General features: G+C 41.8%; 2 protein-coding genes across 22 annotated transcripts in view; both read left to right on the top strand.

The window, feature by feature from the left end:
* The window catches only part of LOC116940596 (actin-binding LIM protein 1-like), a 99,914-nt gene extending 89,258 nt beyond the window's left edge, over positions 1–10,656 (top strand). For 16 of the 17 annotated variants that reach the window (XM_032950622.2, XM_032950614.2, XM_032950616.2 and 13 more), the window contains 8 exons: positions 1,030–1,124; positions 1,296–1,446; positions 2,144–2,179; positions 2,817–2,869; positions 4,798–4,861; positions 5,038–5,045; positions 6,369–6,449; positions 7,259–10,656. In XM_032950622.2, the coding sequence (XP_032806513.1) occupies positions 1,030–1,124; positions 1,296–1,446; positions 2,144–2,179; positions 2,817–2,869; positions 4,798–4,861; positions 5,038–5,045; positions 6,369–6,449; positions 7,259–7,372 (602 nt within the window). In that variant the 3' untranslated portion in view covers positions 7,373–10,656. The remainder of the gene's footprint in view (positions 1–1,029; positions 1,125–1,295; positions 1,447–2,143; positions 2,180–2,816; positions 2,870–4,797; positions 4,862–5,037; positions 5,046–6,368; positions 6,450–7,258) is intronic. The other variant, XM_032950611.2, reaches the window with a different exon arrangement.
* Positions 10,657–14,022: 3,366 nt separating this feature from the next.
* The window catches only part of LOC116940597 (actin filament-associated protein 1-like), a 48,495-nt gene continuing 46,029 nt past the window's right edge, over positions 14,023–16,488 (top strand). For 2 of the 5 annotated variants that reach the window (XM_032950632.2, XM_032950631.2), the window contains exon 1: positions 14,024–14,257. In XM_032950632.2, coding sequence (XP_032806523.2) covers positions 14,242–14,257 — 16 coding nt within the window. In that variant the 5' untranslated portion in view covers positions 14,024–14,241. Of the gene's footprint in view, positions 14,258–16,488 lie in introns of all 5 variants that reach the window. The other 3 variants (XM_032950634.2, XM_032950633.2, XM_032950635.2) reach the window with 2 other exon arrangements.

Genomic DNA, 16,488 nt, shown 5'->3' with positions numbered 1-16,488 from the left:
GTCAGAGGTGGTAACTCTTAAGCACAGTATGGAAGGTGCGTGTCAACACAAGGCTGTACATTTTCACGTATGGTTACACAATGTACATCGTACTGCACATGAGCCATAAACCAAACCAGCTTCTCCCTGCCCCACTGATACTAGCATAACATCAAAGAGACACTCGTGGAAGATTAACAGAAGCTGTCTGTGCGCATGCTTATGTGGGGGTGGCAGGGCGAAGGGAGGAAGATGAGAGGGAGTAATAATAGGGTTTTTCCCCTTTTTTCTGGCAACAAAACTGAAACCTTTTAACAAGTATTCATGTCTGCATTAACCACAATACCTGCAGTCAAAATGCAAACAAAAAACATACTATGATAATATATGCATTGTCCTTGAAACTGATTGGTCCACACCAAGGGACGGCTTTCTTTTGAGCCTCGACCGAATTGGTGCTCAAAAGAAAGCCGTCCCTTTAGCGTCATCTGGTCGAGCACCAATTGGGTCGAGGCTCAAAAGAAAGCTGTCCCTTGGTGTGGACCAATCGGTTTCAAGGACAATGCATATATTATCATAGTATGTTTTTTGTTTGCATTTTGACTGCAGGTATTGTGGTTAATGCAGACATGAATCCTTGTAAAAAGGTTTCAGTTTTGTTGCCAGAAAAAAGAGGAAAAACCCTATTATTACATTTTGGTACTGGCAAAGGAGGTCTAATGATGAGAGGGATTGTTATTGCAGAGTGTTAGCAGAGTGGTGCAGTAGTTAACACAGAGCTACACAACTTGGTAACTTGGATTCGATTCCTGGCCATGAACAATGTCAGTGGCAAGTAGTATTAGGACTTGTCTTGGGCCTCCCCTAGGTCGACTCGGTCTTAATTGAGTACTTGGTGGATTGTGAAAGCATCAGCATTGGGGAGAGAATGGTGATCCGGGTGGTGTTTGGTAAAGGTCATTCCAGCATGAATAGATGCTTGCTAGCACCCCTTGCCCATATAATGTATAAGGCTAAGTAGGGTATATTTGTTTCTGAATGTGTGCAAAGGTTCAGAATGGAGAAAGAAATCCCCTTCCTTGCCCAGCATGGACGATGAAGAGAAACAAAAGCGGAAGCAGCTACAGGGGCAGGAGCTCGGCAAGGTAACCCTGTCACTTTCGGTGCCTTGACTAAATCTCGCCAGAGGGCAATAACAACTCTGCTTTGGGCAGTTGCCCTCCTGTCTAGTCTACTGGTCAACTCACCTGTTTCACCTTCACGTGTCAGCGTCAAGGGTGAAGCTTTGAAGTGTATTGTGTCGGTGTGCGTTTCAGGTGCAGTCAGGCTTAGGCAAGCTGATTCTGAAGGAAGAGAAGGAGAGGGAGGGAGCTGATATACAGGATGGCTTGTTGGTTTCGCGCAGTCCCACTGCCGGCAGCAGGCTGTCACCTCTCGGCAAGCGCCACGACACCTCCCTCAATGCCTGTGAGTTTGACGAACTGTAATCAATAATCGTCTCTTCTTAGCTGCGATATTGTTAGGGAAAGTAAAATGCATGTGAAGAATATGGTTGCCACCAGTCCTGATTTCCCCAGGATCATCCTTTATTTTGAGGAAAATCTGTCCCCAGGTCATTAACATTTCCTAGTTTTTTGTCAGTTGTGTAATAATACACTGCTCGATAATGTATTTATGTGCAGCTATTGCCTCTTCTGGTCTTGAGAGATACTTCTCTTCCCATGATATCGTTCTGATTTTTGTACGTCACAGGTGTCACCTCTTGCAAACGAGCAGAATACATACAACTATTTTCATGTTTTTTCCCATGTATAATACATTCATAAGCTGTGCTACATCTAATACCGTTTAATTGTTTTAACAGTTCTGTAAATAGTATGTAATGTTGTTGGTGTGCCTGAAATGAGTTTTGTTACATGTATACACTCTTTAACTGGCCACAAGCACACATGCTGTAGGACAAAAAAAAACATGGTGTGTAACATAATTCCTTGTATGTATGAATGTACGTACACTTATAAAGTCTGGTTTACATCTACTTAATGGCTTTTTTTCTTGAAACAAATTTCCATCATTGTCGCAGTTGTCCGAAGTTTTCTCTGTTGGTCACCCGTAATGTGTGTGAAACTCAAACGTATTCTCTGTGTTGGAACTGTTTTGTAAGCACCCACACGGACAGTGCAGCCTTCTGGGGAAGCTGGTAGGTTCACAGCACATGTAGTTGTGTAGATCATAGAGTCGTTGCTTAACAGCTCATAACAAGAAACACACACACGGGTGATTATTTTGTACCTGTTGCGTTAGTCCCAACTAGGGAGGGATTCCCAATTAAGCGTATGTGCTTTTAGTGATTGTCTTCTTGTGCAGAGTAGCGCATTGAGCAACATGTGCCCTTGGCAATGACCTGACTGAGCACATCTTCAGCAGTCCTTTTTCCCAATGAAAGGTGGGACGTCTCTGGAACGTAAAATATTGTTAAGCTCTCCAAATAGTTTTTTGGGTTGTGCCGCAGTTCAGCATCATGTCCTAGAATATAGAAGGACGCGGCACGTGGAATGAAATATCTGGACATCGTGCCGAATAATCCGAAAAGCACATCAGAGAGCTTTGCAGCCTAACCACGAAAACCTACACAGTAAATAAATTTAGTTTTTTTTGTTTAAAGTACTGGAGAATACCTGAAAATATTTAAAGGCTTTTGGAAAGTCCATTCCACTGAGGACCCCCACAGCTCAGTGCCAAGGGCACAACATTGGAGGCTTTGAACCCCTGCATTTGTGCCCACTATCCTTCCCCTCATCATGTTGTCCGCTTCCTCGCCTATGTGCCCACTGTAGACCCCTCCAAGACCGCATCCCTTCCGGGCTACGGCACAAACGGAATTCAAAGGGTAAGGACAACAGCTCGGGAGGCCCCACGTTCATCTGCCTTTTTTACTTTTTCCTACGTTTTCCTCCTGATGCTTCCTGTCATGAGTAATGAGAGCATTTATCGGAGGTGGTAGTAGTAGTAGGCGCTGCCTATGTAATGCAAAATGTTTCCTTGTTAGACAAGGTAACATTGCTGTTGTTTTCACCATTTTTGTTTACTTTAATAAATGAAAGCATCCTTAGGTGTGAGGCATTTTCATTTCAAGTGCAGTTATATATTTTAAAAAGCGTGTAAAATGGTCTTGGATTCTGTTTTCGTGCTGCAACCACGTGTTGTTCAGCGTCGTGTGTGCTGGACATCGCGGAACAACCCGGAAACCCGATCTGAGAACAATGCAGCACAGCCGGGAAAGCCTAAGCATTAGTAATGGGCTTAGCTATTTGCATGTAAATATTTAATGTGCTCAAATCTGAAATTCAATGGAAATGCAACATTATGAAGTCTGTTTTAAGACTTATTTCAAGGCCATCTTGATGCTGTTATTTGTGCATGCCCACCCTGGTAAATGTACCTTGCGTTGTAATTGGTTGTCACGTGCATGTCCTGCTGCTATATCGCAGCTCGCTTGGGTTTGGCTCGTCAGGCCTAGCTGCACTCAGCTACTTTGAGTTTAGCAATAGGTTTTACCCTTTTAACTGGCACAAAAACTGACACCTTTATTCAAGGCATCATGTTTGCAATAACCACAACACAAGCAGTCAAAATGCAAACAAAAGAGACAACTCTGATAATAATATGCACTGTCCTTGAATTTGATTGGTCCACACCCGAGAGACGGCTTTTCTTAGAGCCTAGTCTCCATTGGTGTTGGACCAGAAGACGCCAAAAGGCATACAACTCAAAAAACAGCGCACTATCATTTTGACTGCTTGTGTTGTGGTTATTGCAAACATGATGCCTTGAATAAAGGTGTCAGTTTTTGTGCCAGTTAAAAGGGTAAAACCTATTACTATATCTTGTTACTGGCAAAGGAGGTCTCATAATGTACTTTGAGTTTGGACAGGTAAAGTATTGAACTAATGCACAGTTAATTTACCAGTAGAGAGTATAAAAATGTAATCCCTTGGAAATATAATACGGACACTTAAGTGTTTGCTATTACTGTAAAGTTTGTTTGAAAATTTAGCCGTCTTCATCCTGGCGTTATTCCCCACCTGATGAGGAGTCTCTCTTCATGATGCCCTTCTCCACTCATTCCTGTCCTGGGCCATCTCCACATCCACTGCAGACTCATGTCTATATGTATGCTGAAACTTGTATTCTTTGGGTCTTTCGGTAAAGTCACGTAGATAGGTTCAAAGAAAATAACAAAAAACTACGACATTTTGATCGCGACACAAGTGTTCGTCATCAGGAAGATGACGAACGCTTGTGTTGCGATCGAAACCTCATTGTTTTTTTGTTATTTTTTGTTTTTTTCTTTGAACCTATCTACGTGACTTTACCAAAAGACCCAAAGAATATAAATTCCTGCAGTCACGAAAGCTTTAAGTCAAGATTTGTTGAACTTCTTTCGCACTGTACGTAGCCAACCATGCTAATCGGAGGTGTGATGGAAGGACAACTAAACACAAAAAGCAGCTCTAAAGAAATTCGTTTTCAATTTGGATTTAAAAGTGCATAGCTCCAGTGGTTTCCTTTATTGTGGCTCAACACTTCACACCACCGCCTTCTTCTAGATTTCCCTCTTGGGCTTTGATCACCTTTCTTCCGATGTGGTTTTCCTCTCCTTAATTTATGTCCTCGTCATCCGAGTTAACTTTTTAGCTGCCGTCAGATGGGTACCACTCTTGCCTTATTCCTCGTCTCTTCTCGGATACAATGCTTTGTTTAGTAATGCAGTGTGCCATGTATTTTCTTAATTTTAGTTTTTTTGTGTTTTTGCAGCATCAATCAATGGACTTCACTCAGTATGGATCCAACAACTTTAGTGACAGCTGGGGAACCAGAGGCAAGCATGTGTCTTATTTTGTATATCTTTATGCGATTGTGGATAAAATGAAGTTTCATAAACCAAACTTTTGTCAATGTTGTGTCATTTATTCATTAGTTATGCATTCCCCACATGTGAATGTAAAATGTAACATTACATATTTTGTTTTGTTTTTCCATGCTGTTCAACTACAGAATATAAGGTAAGATATCTTTAATATCATTCAGTTACAATGCATCATCGCTGCCTTTTCTCTTCTGACATGTTCCTTTCACAGCTTTTCCTGAATATGTTTATTTTGGTCTGTTCACTTAAGGTGAACCCATGGAGCTATATGCAGTGTGCATGCTTTCTATAGCATGCAAGTGTGTGCAAAAAAACGTAATTTTAAAACACCAGTGGCAATAATTATCATTGCCTAACAGCATTCCATGGGATAATGTTAAGTGGAAAAGACCTTTCAATGCTTTCCGTTTCTTTGGCATTCTATTTATGATATTGCAAATGGATATCTTTTTGGTTTGGAAACCTGGCACAGGTTCACCAGTCCTTAAGACATTGCAGAATGCAATAGTCATGCATGGCGTTTGCATATCATGGGAGAACAATTTTTGCCTTTTCTTTTCATGGCTGTATCTAGAATCCCAATTTCACTTGGGTCCAAAATATTGATGTCATGTCTAAACTGTCATGACAAATTGGATTATAATCTAATGTTGGCGTCACTTCTGTGTGATCACTCGGCAGAGGAAGATGGTCTACTCAAAGCTAGCTACAGCCATAATTATAATTATTGTTGTTATTTGTGTCTGCTCGACTGCTGCTCTGCTCCCCTGCTGCACGTGGCTTTGTCTTGTCTTCCTGTAGCCAGTGCATGCTGGTGTCATGCATGTGCCCAGAATGGAGAAAGGTGTTTCCATGCCTTCTCTGTTCGCGCACAAGGTAGGCGCAGCGTCTGTATTGCGCACCCTCCCTCATTGGTGTAAAGTATTGTCAGGTGCTCAGGTGACCAAGCTGTGCCATTTGTTGGGTGTGGGTTCATTGGTTATTAATAATGCAGTTTTGCAAAATAAAAAAAGTGTATATTTTTTGCACTCCAGTATTGCACAGATATTGATTCATTTCAGTTAACAAAAAATCCTTGGTTACTAATCTCAACATTTATGGTAACTTTACACCAATGAATGCATCTTCTTGCTATTCCTTTATTTACTGGCTTGGTGGTCGGTAGTTGCCTGTTCATGGGAGTGTTACATATATTACTTTAATCATTTAGGGAATGAGTACTTGTAGTTCTTAACAATGTAGTAAAAGTCAGTATTCATTTTTCATGATGTGGAATAGATGAGGAAATGTACATGTGTGCCTTTAATTATTGAGCATGTTTTAGTTATTAGCCAATTTTCTTAACTTTAAAAAACAATCATGGAAAAACATGGGTGATATACAGTGTGAATGTGCTAAATTCATATTATCCGAGGTCCGGTGAATGTTGATGGCTCACATAATAAACGTTCTACTATAGGTGTATCCATACGAGGCACTCCTCGTGACCAACAGAGTGCGCTCCAAGCTACCCAGAGATGTGGATCGTGCCCGCCTAGAGGTAATAATACATATTTTCTCGGGAAAGTGCAGTACTCAGGCAAACAGGAAAGATGGTGCAATTGTTCATGAAATGGTGTGTGTTTGTGTAATATCTGTATCAATAAAGGCCTTAATCTGGGTCTCAAAAACCTCTCGGGTATTTCCTGACAGGGTAGAAAGCTGAAATTTGGTACATAGGTAGCTTTTAGGACACAAACTACAGGAAACAATCTGAAAATGGGAGATTTTTCATTTTAAGGCCCACAAATCTAAGTTTTAAGTGCCACATAAACATTCAGAAACCGTTCAAAATATAAGATTGTGTGTTTTTTTTGTTTAATAGAGCTTTAAACAGCTTAAAGTGAGAACCATTGTTCTATCTTTTATTGTTTTTGAGATATTTTGGATTCAAGCGGTTTTGAAGGAAAAAATATGCATTTTATGATGTTTAAATCTGAATACTTCGAAAAAGATAGAAGCTTCCCCTCAAAGTATTAAGTTCAATCATGTTTGTTCTTTCTATTTAAAATATTATGGAATCTTTACATTTAGCGGTTCATCAGACTATCAGTACATTCATTTGACTAAGGGTTATGATTTACGAAAATAAGCATTTAAAAAAATGTGTATTTAATTTTCACAATATTTTAATCATCTCCCTTTCATCATAATCAGTCATGGTCAATCCAGTGCTGGAAGAAGGATTCCTTAACCCACCACCATCTATCACATTCCTGTCACTATTTAGAAGGAGATGAATATTGTTAATTAATCTTGAAAAATGTGACACAGACGTGTTTCCATTATTTTTGTATGTTCTCTTTATAGCGCCACCTGTCCCCAGAAGAGTTTGACAACATCTTTGGGATGACCATCCAGGAGTTTGATCGCCTGGCCCTCTGGAAGAAGAATGACCTCAAGAAAAAGGCCCGTCTGTTCTAACACAGCAGAGTCTTCGAGGAAGCAGAATCGGTCACAAGTAATAGCTTTTGGCTCGGTGATCATAAATATATTTAATCACAAGAGATGACACTCCATGCTGCACATTGCTAAAAAAAAGCCAAACACTATGGTGAGACTACATATAAAGGATAAAATATTACAAGATAATTACAACACACACATAGGAAGACTTTGGTGGATTTAGACCAAGTGACTTATTATTTGGTAAAATGAAAATTGCATGGAAGACATAGAGATATTTAGGAATCGTATGTAGCAACTGCACACATTTACAGTCGAGGAAGCAATTTGTGTGATGTTAAATACTATAATATGCTTCCACGACTTACATGAAAAGATGCAGTTACTGCAGGGATGTACTTCCATATACATGTTAAAGGAGTACACGCAGAGGATTGGTGCGAGTGCATTCGGCTGTAAGGAATAACGTAGAAGGTGTTCAGTGTATGACTATGTTATACAAAGGTTAAGCATTCTGTAATATTGCCACAACGCTCACTCACATTGCCAAGGCATACAACTGTGACAGTGCTGCAATTGAAGCTTTACCAGGACACTTGGCGTTTCATAGCCTACGACGAATATTCACACGACACCTATAGGTGTAGTAATGATGTCCTGTTTGCCTTTAGCTGCTGTATAGAGATGGTGTTGTCAACTGCTGTCCGTTAGACTAACGAGCCACAACAGCTAAATGCTTTGCTGCAGTTTTAAGCAGATCTAGCTTCTGTTTTATTTTGTAAGCATAGAATAGACTCAAAAATGTGATCTTTAGAGATGAAAACTTAGCATACACTTATACCGATGAGTGACTATATGATGTGTTATGTGAAGTTGTTGTTACATATATAAATTTAATCATGTTCTGGCTTTCATTAATGTAGCCTGACTTGCCACAATAAGCAGCCTTTAGTCAGCTTTGATGTATTTCACAAAGCTACACTTTAGTATTTGGACTAAGTGCTTAGTGTACCATATCTTATTACATCATAAAACACCCACAATTAACATACCCTTATTTAAACGTGTACACCTTAATATTATCATGTAAAGCAGAATTTAAGCACGACATTTGACGAGTCTAAAGTTACACTGGAAACTGTATAGAATTACAATACACAAGCAGTCTGCAAAGAGCCAACTTAAATGTAAGATTGTCACTTCTAGCTTCAACTTTCTTTATTCATGCTCATCAAATAAAATAAATTTGTGTGGTTGAAAGTATTGGTAAAGATTATTTATAATTGTCTCCTTTAATTTTAACTCTTGGAATTATTCTACTGTAGTTACGAGATTGTGATTAATTGAAGAAACTTGTAATAAATACATTATTTCTCCATTTTACTTTGTTAATTATGTTAATGACAATCATATTTTGACACAGTTGGTCATGCGTTTAATATTGTACCAACTTTTTGGCAACAGAAATAATATATTTTAAAAAGAATGGAAATGATATTGACTTTTCATTATGAAACAATCAATTTCTAAGGGAATGTCTATATTAAAATTCAATATTTTCCTTTTTAAAATCTAAATTTACCAAAAAACACATTTCCACTGAACAAATTTTAATGTATTTTGAGCTCACTTTTTCAGTAGCTTTTTAGAGTTTTGAAATGTACAAATTGTATTTTATTAAGCACAAAATGACGAGAACTTGCTCTGTTTCATAGTGAAAGTCAATAGTTACTTAACATCACCATACACAACCGTACTTATTTTAAAACCCGATGTTTCATTTGGTATATAGTGAGTGCGATATGTCGTAGTGATAATGCTTTCTGTAAGTTTTGTGCCTGCTTTGCTGTTATAGGACAAAAAAATGCCTCACAAATCACCACCATTAACCTGTTTTCTCTTTTTTAATACAGTTATTAGCCAATGTATTTTTAACAAAGATTAACCATTTGTGACATTTTATGAAATAAGAATGTATTACCCCTAATGAAGTTCTAATTTCTTAGGAATACTGTATGCATAATTATTATGATAATATATGATCTAGAAATGTAGTTTCTTGCTAAAAACAAGGGCATTTAAATGTTTGCCAAAGTAGTTATGATGCATATCACATTCTTTGCTAATATGGCAGAGTAATAGTGCACATTTAAAATGCATTAATAACAAACAAGAAAAATGCTTACACAGTACAGTAATAATAAAACGACAGGATGGTAAGATAGGAAGCGTATAGTATTTCTGCTTAAACGTAAAGACCGTGTGCCGTTCATTTGAATCCCAGCGTTTAGCTTGCATTGCCTGTGCACGGAATTGGCACTAGCATTGAGCCACAGGGGCCGTGCGTTTGAGGTACCTGTAGCAGCGCTGAGGTGCTGCAGTGCTTTACGTGTATTGGCGTACAGGAAGTGGCCATTTGCTACAGCAGATTTTGCTTTCAGTAGCCCTCGCTTAGAATGGCTTTTGCTCCAACGTTTGCTATGCAGCAAGACTTGTGTCATTGTGGAAACTGGCTTGTCCCTGTCAGCCTATCAAAGGTGCATTCTTCCCCTACGCACGAGCTTAATTCTCATCCTAAGAACTGTGTAGTCACCTTTTTGTTTCTGTCCCTATCGAAGTGTGTGCCATTGCTTGTAGAATAAACAATAAAGATTCTGGACTGCGCATCTTGTTAATCTCAAACAGTTTGATTGTAAAGTATATTGAAAACCCCTTCGGCTGTATTATCAGCTTGCTTGTTTTGGATGTGCCTATTGTTTAATTCTTTTCTCTGTAAAGTGGCTAGCCATGTAATTGTGGAAGTTTTTCTCATTGTTTCAAATTCCTGAAGCTCAACACAGCATGAAACAGTTTGTTGTGGAAAAGTTGCGGAATTTGGTCAAATGTAAATTATAATAGTCTCAATAATCATTGATATTTTAATTAATGTTAGAGTTTATCCCACACTAATTGTCTAGGTGTCCAATGCGTGTTCTGTGATAATGCTCTCTCTCTTGCATCAAATTTAATTGTGCAACCACCTCCCAGCTCACCTGCAATTTCCAGCATCTCTTTTAAACACTTAAAAAGGAGAATGTTTTTTTGCATTGCACTGCAGACCTGTTTTCAGAGCTTTTGGTGTATGTTTTTATGTTTGGAGCGGCTGGCTTAGAAACACAATGCCTTGTTGCAAATATTGGATAGCACATTAAAACAGTATTTTTCTTTTTTTTCCAATACAGTAGTACCTGTATCAGAAATGTTTGGAAAAAAATATCAATGGGTTATTTAAGGACAAAAAATAAAGTACAGCTACTGTTTGAGTCGGGCTATGATTATGAACATGATACATTGAATGACATGAAAACATTGTGTTATATTGGCAGACCTCGTGGAAATTAAAAGCGTGAATGGTGCATTCATTACTATTGACTGGTTACCCCAAGTCATCTGCCAAATAGTTATGATGCAGCCACGAGTAATTGCATTCATCATTGGCCATGATTTATCCACTGCTGGATGAAGGCCTTCCAAAGTCATCATCGCCATCTGGCACAGTTTCACAATGCAATAATCCATCTGCACGCAAGCTGATTCATCGTTCCAACTCTGGTCAGGCGTGTTCCTTTTGGCTACCACTCCATTGTTAGTCTTCACCACCAACTATATTCCCTTAAAACAATTACATCAGTGGCCTTATGATATTCAGTTCATTTTTCCTCAAAGTCTGCAACGACATTGTGTGCTTTTTGTTAAAAATGCAGAAACGATTTACAGATTTCCCTGGTAAATTATATTGTAACTGGAGTAGTTGAAAGCTTGGGACAATAATTAGTTTTTCTAATTAACATGCAACTACAGTACGAAACATCTTTCACTTAATAACCACAAGTAGCATGCTTAAATATTCAATGTACATGCTAATATAATGTTAAGTTATGTGAAATAGTGTATAGATGCACCTCTACTGAACAACCATTCTCTGTCCACTGTTGGGAGTTTGTTTACTCAATGTTGATGTCACTTCCTCCACTGCAACCCTCATCCATCTGTGACGACCGCCCACACGTGCATTTTGTAGAATTCCAGAAATAACCACTTCCTTTCGCCGACGAAAAACGGTTATGGAACGTAACCAAAAGGCGGAGTCGTGAGTGCAGTGCTGTGATATATGGCACGTGTTGTAGTTGATCTTGAAATTTAACGGTTGAAACGATCTGATGTAACATTTGACGAATATGCAGCAATATTTACTACATTCTGTACAGCACAATGCGCTGTATGATAGTGGCACAGGTAATTATCTGTGGATAAGGGAAATTGAGGTTCTTAGATGTCAGTCGTTATTCAAAATTCATATGGCTTTCCATAGGGTGGAATGGCAAAGCATGTACTCTCAATTACAGGAATTAATTATTCACGGTAACAAAGTGCTGCACTCTGTTATATACATAACATGGACAAATTTCAGACTGTACATTGCTCCCTGCCTTAACCAACCCACCCTGACCGGCGTGGTAAAATTTGGTTAAAATAACCCATATTTTCGACAACCACCCAGTGTATTTAATTTAAAAAGGGGGGTTGTACATCGACTTTAACTAAAGGAGTGGACATTTAGACAAGTCTCTTGTGTTGCAAGGGAGACCTGGCATGCCAAGTATAGCAAAAACAACACAACTGGTAACAAAAAAATAGGGTAGTTAATACAAAATACAATGCATGTTCGTGCAGAAAACCGTGGCAACAAAAAAGACGATTTGCAGTATTCGCGTGGTAGTAAAATGTATGCGAGTATGTAGGTGAACCTCATCATCTATTCCCACCAATACCAGGGTAGGCATCTTTTCGGAATGCTAAAGTAGGAAGATATTGCCCTTGAGTCAATAGCTGATGGTTTGTTGTGTAACAACACGTATTTGCATGCACGCAGCCTAATAGACACGTCAATTATGCGACTAATAAAGAGGCTCAACACTTGAAATATATCTTTAATTAATGGAGCTTCAAACCGAACTGGGCAGTGGAGTATGAAAAAAATAACCTCCACGACCCGTCAACAAAGGGTATCCATCCAGCAGTGGATTGACAAAGGGCTGTGCATTTATATTGTGTATTATAATATATGAGCACAAAGGATATGAACTCATTGGTATATATCAACAAAGGATCCACATGTTCGTGACATTTCCGTTTTAAAAGCATTTAACATTTTCTTTAACTTTCACAAATATCATGCATAACTAACTTACACGGTGAAAACTGAATGTGAATGCCGCTGTTGAATGTGTAAATACAGTAACTCTAGTGACTGTGAGAAATGGGTCTTCCTGTAGCAGCACCCGTTTCGTACACTCATCCAGCAGCGGATTAAACAGACGAGCTGCTCGTGGGCGCGTATGAGTGCAGGATAAAAAGGGTTTTAAGGGGTGGCGGATGCCTGCAACCCAGCACTTTGGAGGTAATTGAGGGTTTGTGGATCACGCAGATTGGTGAAACTCAATATGGCATTCCCCTGGACAGCGAGATCCCCAGGAGGTGTTAGGGAACGAGCAAGCTTGTTCACAAACCGCGTGTATGCACGCAGACCCCTCGTATTGGGAGCAGTCCTCTCATAAACGCGATGAACTATTCTCCAGGGTGCGCCAAAGTCCCTTCCACACCGCTCACACCGCAAAGGAACCGCGGGCCAAACAGCCGAACGCAGGATCCGTGGAAGCTCTTATATCCTGCGTGTAAATGAACATTTTCTGGAGCGTGCTATTGCATAAAGTCCTCCGCTGCATTATTTAAATACATGAGCCCAACGAATGGATTCGGCGGCATTGTTAATGCGTACGCTCGAATCAGATCTCGGAAGCCAAGAACGACGGCTCGAGGGTTGCTTTGTTGGACGGCCACGTCGTGCCGTGCGTATTACACCCGGCTTCGTCGGCTGCTGCTGCTGCTGTTGTGAGACCACCGCTGTCAACAGAGGGAAAGTGTTGCAACAAAAATCCATTGTTGCGCTGTACTGCTGAGCTCCCGCATTTTGCAGCGCGCGGTGTGAAGCACGCCCGAAGCAGTCCCCATGGTCGGGCCCCTGTCATCCAGCAGTGGATTGACCATGGCCGTTGATGATGATAATGATGATGAATGTACAGATACGGATTTCTCATCGGATTTCTCCAGGATAAATAGAGATTCTGATAGAGCTCCTTTTGTCAATCCACTCCTAGATAAGAGTGCCCCTCCCCCCCAACACACACAGCATGTACATCACTACGTTTAGTTAATACAATATCGAGCTGCCGATGAGACTGGCAATGAGGCGTGAATAGCCCCGCAGCTGGGCGTGGCCCCGACCTTGGGTCTCCTCCATCCAACCCCGCTCGCAACACCGGGAGGGAGGGAAGGGAGGGGATGGGAGGGAGGGAGGGAGAGGAGGGAGGGGAAGGGATGGGAGGGATGAGATAGGAGGGGATGCATGGGAGGGATGAGATAGGAGGGGATGCATGGGAGGGATGGTGGGGGATGGGAGGGAATGGAGGGGAGGGAGGGAATGGAGGGGAGGGAGGGATGGGAGGGAATGGATGGTAGGCGAGGGAATGGATGGGGAGGGAGGGATGGGAGGGGATGAGAAGGGATGGGGAGGGAAGTGAGAGGGAGGAAGGAGAGGGGAGGGAATGGATGAGAGAGGAGGGAATGGAGGGGGAGGGAAAGGATGGGAGGGAGCAAAAAGAGACCGGACCCCACCCCACTTTCCACAATCCACACCCCTTCTTCCATGGCCTGCCCGGGTCGGGCTTGAGTGAGCGGCAGAGATTTGTATCCTCCTCCTCCTCCGCCGCCAGCGTTCCTCCTCCTCCTCCCATGCGAAGGGGGACACAGCCCTCTCAGCTGTGTTGCTCTCACGCGTAAGGCGAGCCATGGACAAGGTGAAAGGTATGTGGCGAATCGTTGAGCTGCGGTTGTAGACGGACGAATGTAACGTTGTCGCCGCCGGATACTGTGTTCCTTACATTGGCTCCGTTCGCGTCGTCGAGTCCCGCCCACGCCAGTGAGCGTAACGGATGAATGAATGAGAGGTACAACACAACGCGCGCGCAAGACACGTGCCATTTAAAGGCGCTGTGTGTGTGTATCGATATATAATAACCCCATGTATTACATTGTAGCGAGTGCTATGGCATTGTTTACAGGGCGCAGAAGAAGCACGTATCGTACCGAGTTACTGTGCATCTTGAGATACGTAGGTACCCACCCTATTGTTAAATGCCCTTTGCGCCGTGCGACACTGAATAGCGGTCGGCCTACCTAGACGTGCATCTTTTGCACATTATAACAGCCCTTTGTCAGTCCACCGCTGGAAGGAAGAGACCTCCCCACGCCGCACAGGCATTCAAGATATGCTTGCTCCACCGCAGTGGTCGGATGTGCGGGGTGGTAAAGATCAGAATCAGAATATTTATTTCGACTGGAGGTATCCCATGTCCAATAGATGAAATTCTTGGGAGCGCATAGATGTTGCAGTACAATACGGTCATGGGTTTGGCCGCACTGACCACAACGTGGCCACCTTCCTGTGCATGGCGGTGACCCTTGCAATCACTGTCCAGCCTCGGGTGAATACCGGGTGACTTCGTCCTCGAGGCAATGCAGTGATGCATCGATAAGCCGTATTGTACTGCATAATAAAACATAGCAGCCTCGCTTGTATTGTATTATTACATTATAACATTGGACAGTATTGTAAATATTCGTAGCGGAATGCATGAACAACCATCCTGCCCTGTTGTCAATCCACTGCTGGATTAGGGCCCCAGGGCCCCTCGATCCATGCCCGTGTGGATCGGGGGGGGGGGGTGCTCGACCATACTTCACCACACTGGTCAGTCCGGGTTGATGAAGATCCCTTTGTAAGACACGGTACAGTAATTCAACGCTTATAGTCAGCATCGTTAGACAACACAATGCATTGCAAAGTGGTGCAATGTATGTCATTAATCCTTAAATCGCAGCGATTAAGATGCATTAGGCTACTGTGTGTTGGATTACACAGAGTGCAGATTGGTCACTGTCGGTTTAAATCCCCAAAAAATCTAAGCCCTTGGCAAACAGTACTGTCGTGTAGCAATATTTAAACGGCGTTTAATTCTTTCAACTTAATTGCAATAACGAGCTGGGTAATTAGAAGAAAATGTAAACAAATCGGTGGTTATCTAGGTAGTATCCCAGGGAACATCCACAACACTGGTAATGGAGGCCCTCAGACATCCCATGGCCACGCTGTTTGTGGTGTGGCCACTATTTCACGTTTTTGTCTGTGTGTTTCTCATCATTTTTCAAAACGGTTAATGTGAACGTGCACCAAGGGCCATAATTCAATCCAGTGACGTCTGGCTGCGGGTCCGCCTTTGCTGACATCAGATATGCCTCTGATTTATCATGGGGACTAATGCCGAGTGGCTCAGCTGCTGATCCACCAATTGAAATATAATAATCATCAGCAGTAGCCATGGCCAGTTCACTACTGGATGAAGGCCTTCTCACGCCTCCACCACCTCTCACGATCCTGCGCTGTACCCATGGGCAAAGAGATGCAATGTCTGATTAAATCACTTGGCCAAAGATTCAACTGCTTTGACCGGGTTTTCAACCGGGCATCTCAGAATTGCTCGTCCAGCATATTATCCTGTAAACACCGCAGCATGGCTCTTTGTTTATTATGTACGATACGAACTATCGATAACCGCTTTGATATACCAGGCCAAAAAAACCCCCGTTTTATCAGATGGCATTCAATGAAAACAAACATTGTGCTATATGCAGGCGCTATTGGAGGCATACGGCGGTAGCAGGGTTGTGCAGTGGCTATATGTGCACTGCTTCTGCCCTAGTGACCCCGATTCAGTTCCAGTCTCTGTGATCCCTGGAGAGCTTTCCCCCGGGTTTGCTCAGCCAGCTGTGTGTTGCCGTTGCTATTGAAGAAGAACTAAATGTGTCACGATTGCTACTCGCACCCCTCGCACTCGAGTGTTGTAGGCATGGGCTGTGAGATCGATAGGTGGTAGATTCTCGAATCCACGTGGAGCTTTTGAGGTTTTACCTCCCTGTGTACTTGGATATTGTTCGGATACACCGTGTGCATGTCAAACACACCATTCTCACGCAGA

Source organism: Petromyzon marinus, chromosome 9, assembly GCF_048934315.1.
Source record: "Petromyzon marinus isolate PM22_M1 ecotype Great Lakes invasive population chromosome 9, UKy_Petmar_22M1.pri1.0, whole genome shotgun sequence".
In the NCBI taxonomy this organism is placed as follows: domain Eukaryota; kingdom Metazoa; phylum Chordata; class Hyperoartia; order Petromyzontiformes; family Petromyzontidae; genus Petromyzon; species Petromyzon marinus.
The sequence above is the reverse complement of the archived record's forward strand: the minus strand, read 5'-3'. Positions and strand labels throughout refer to the sequence as shown.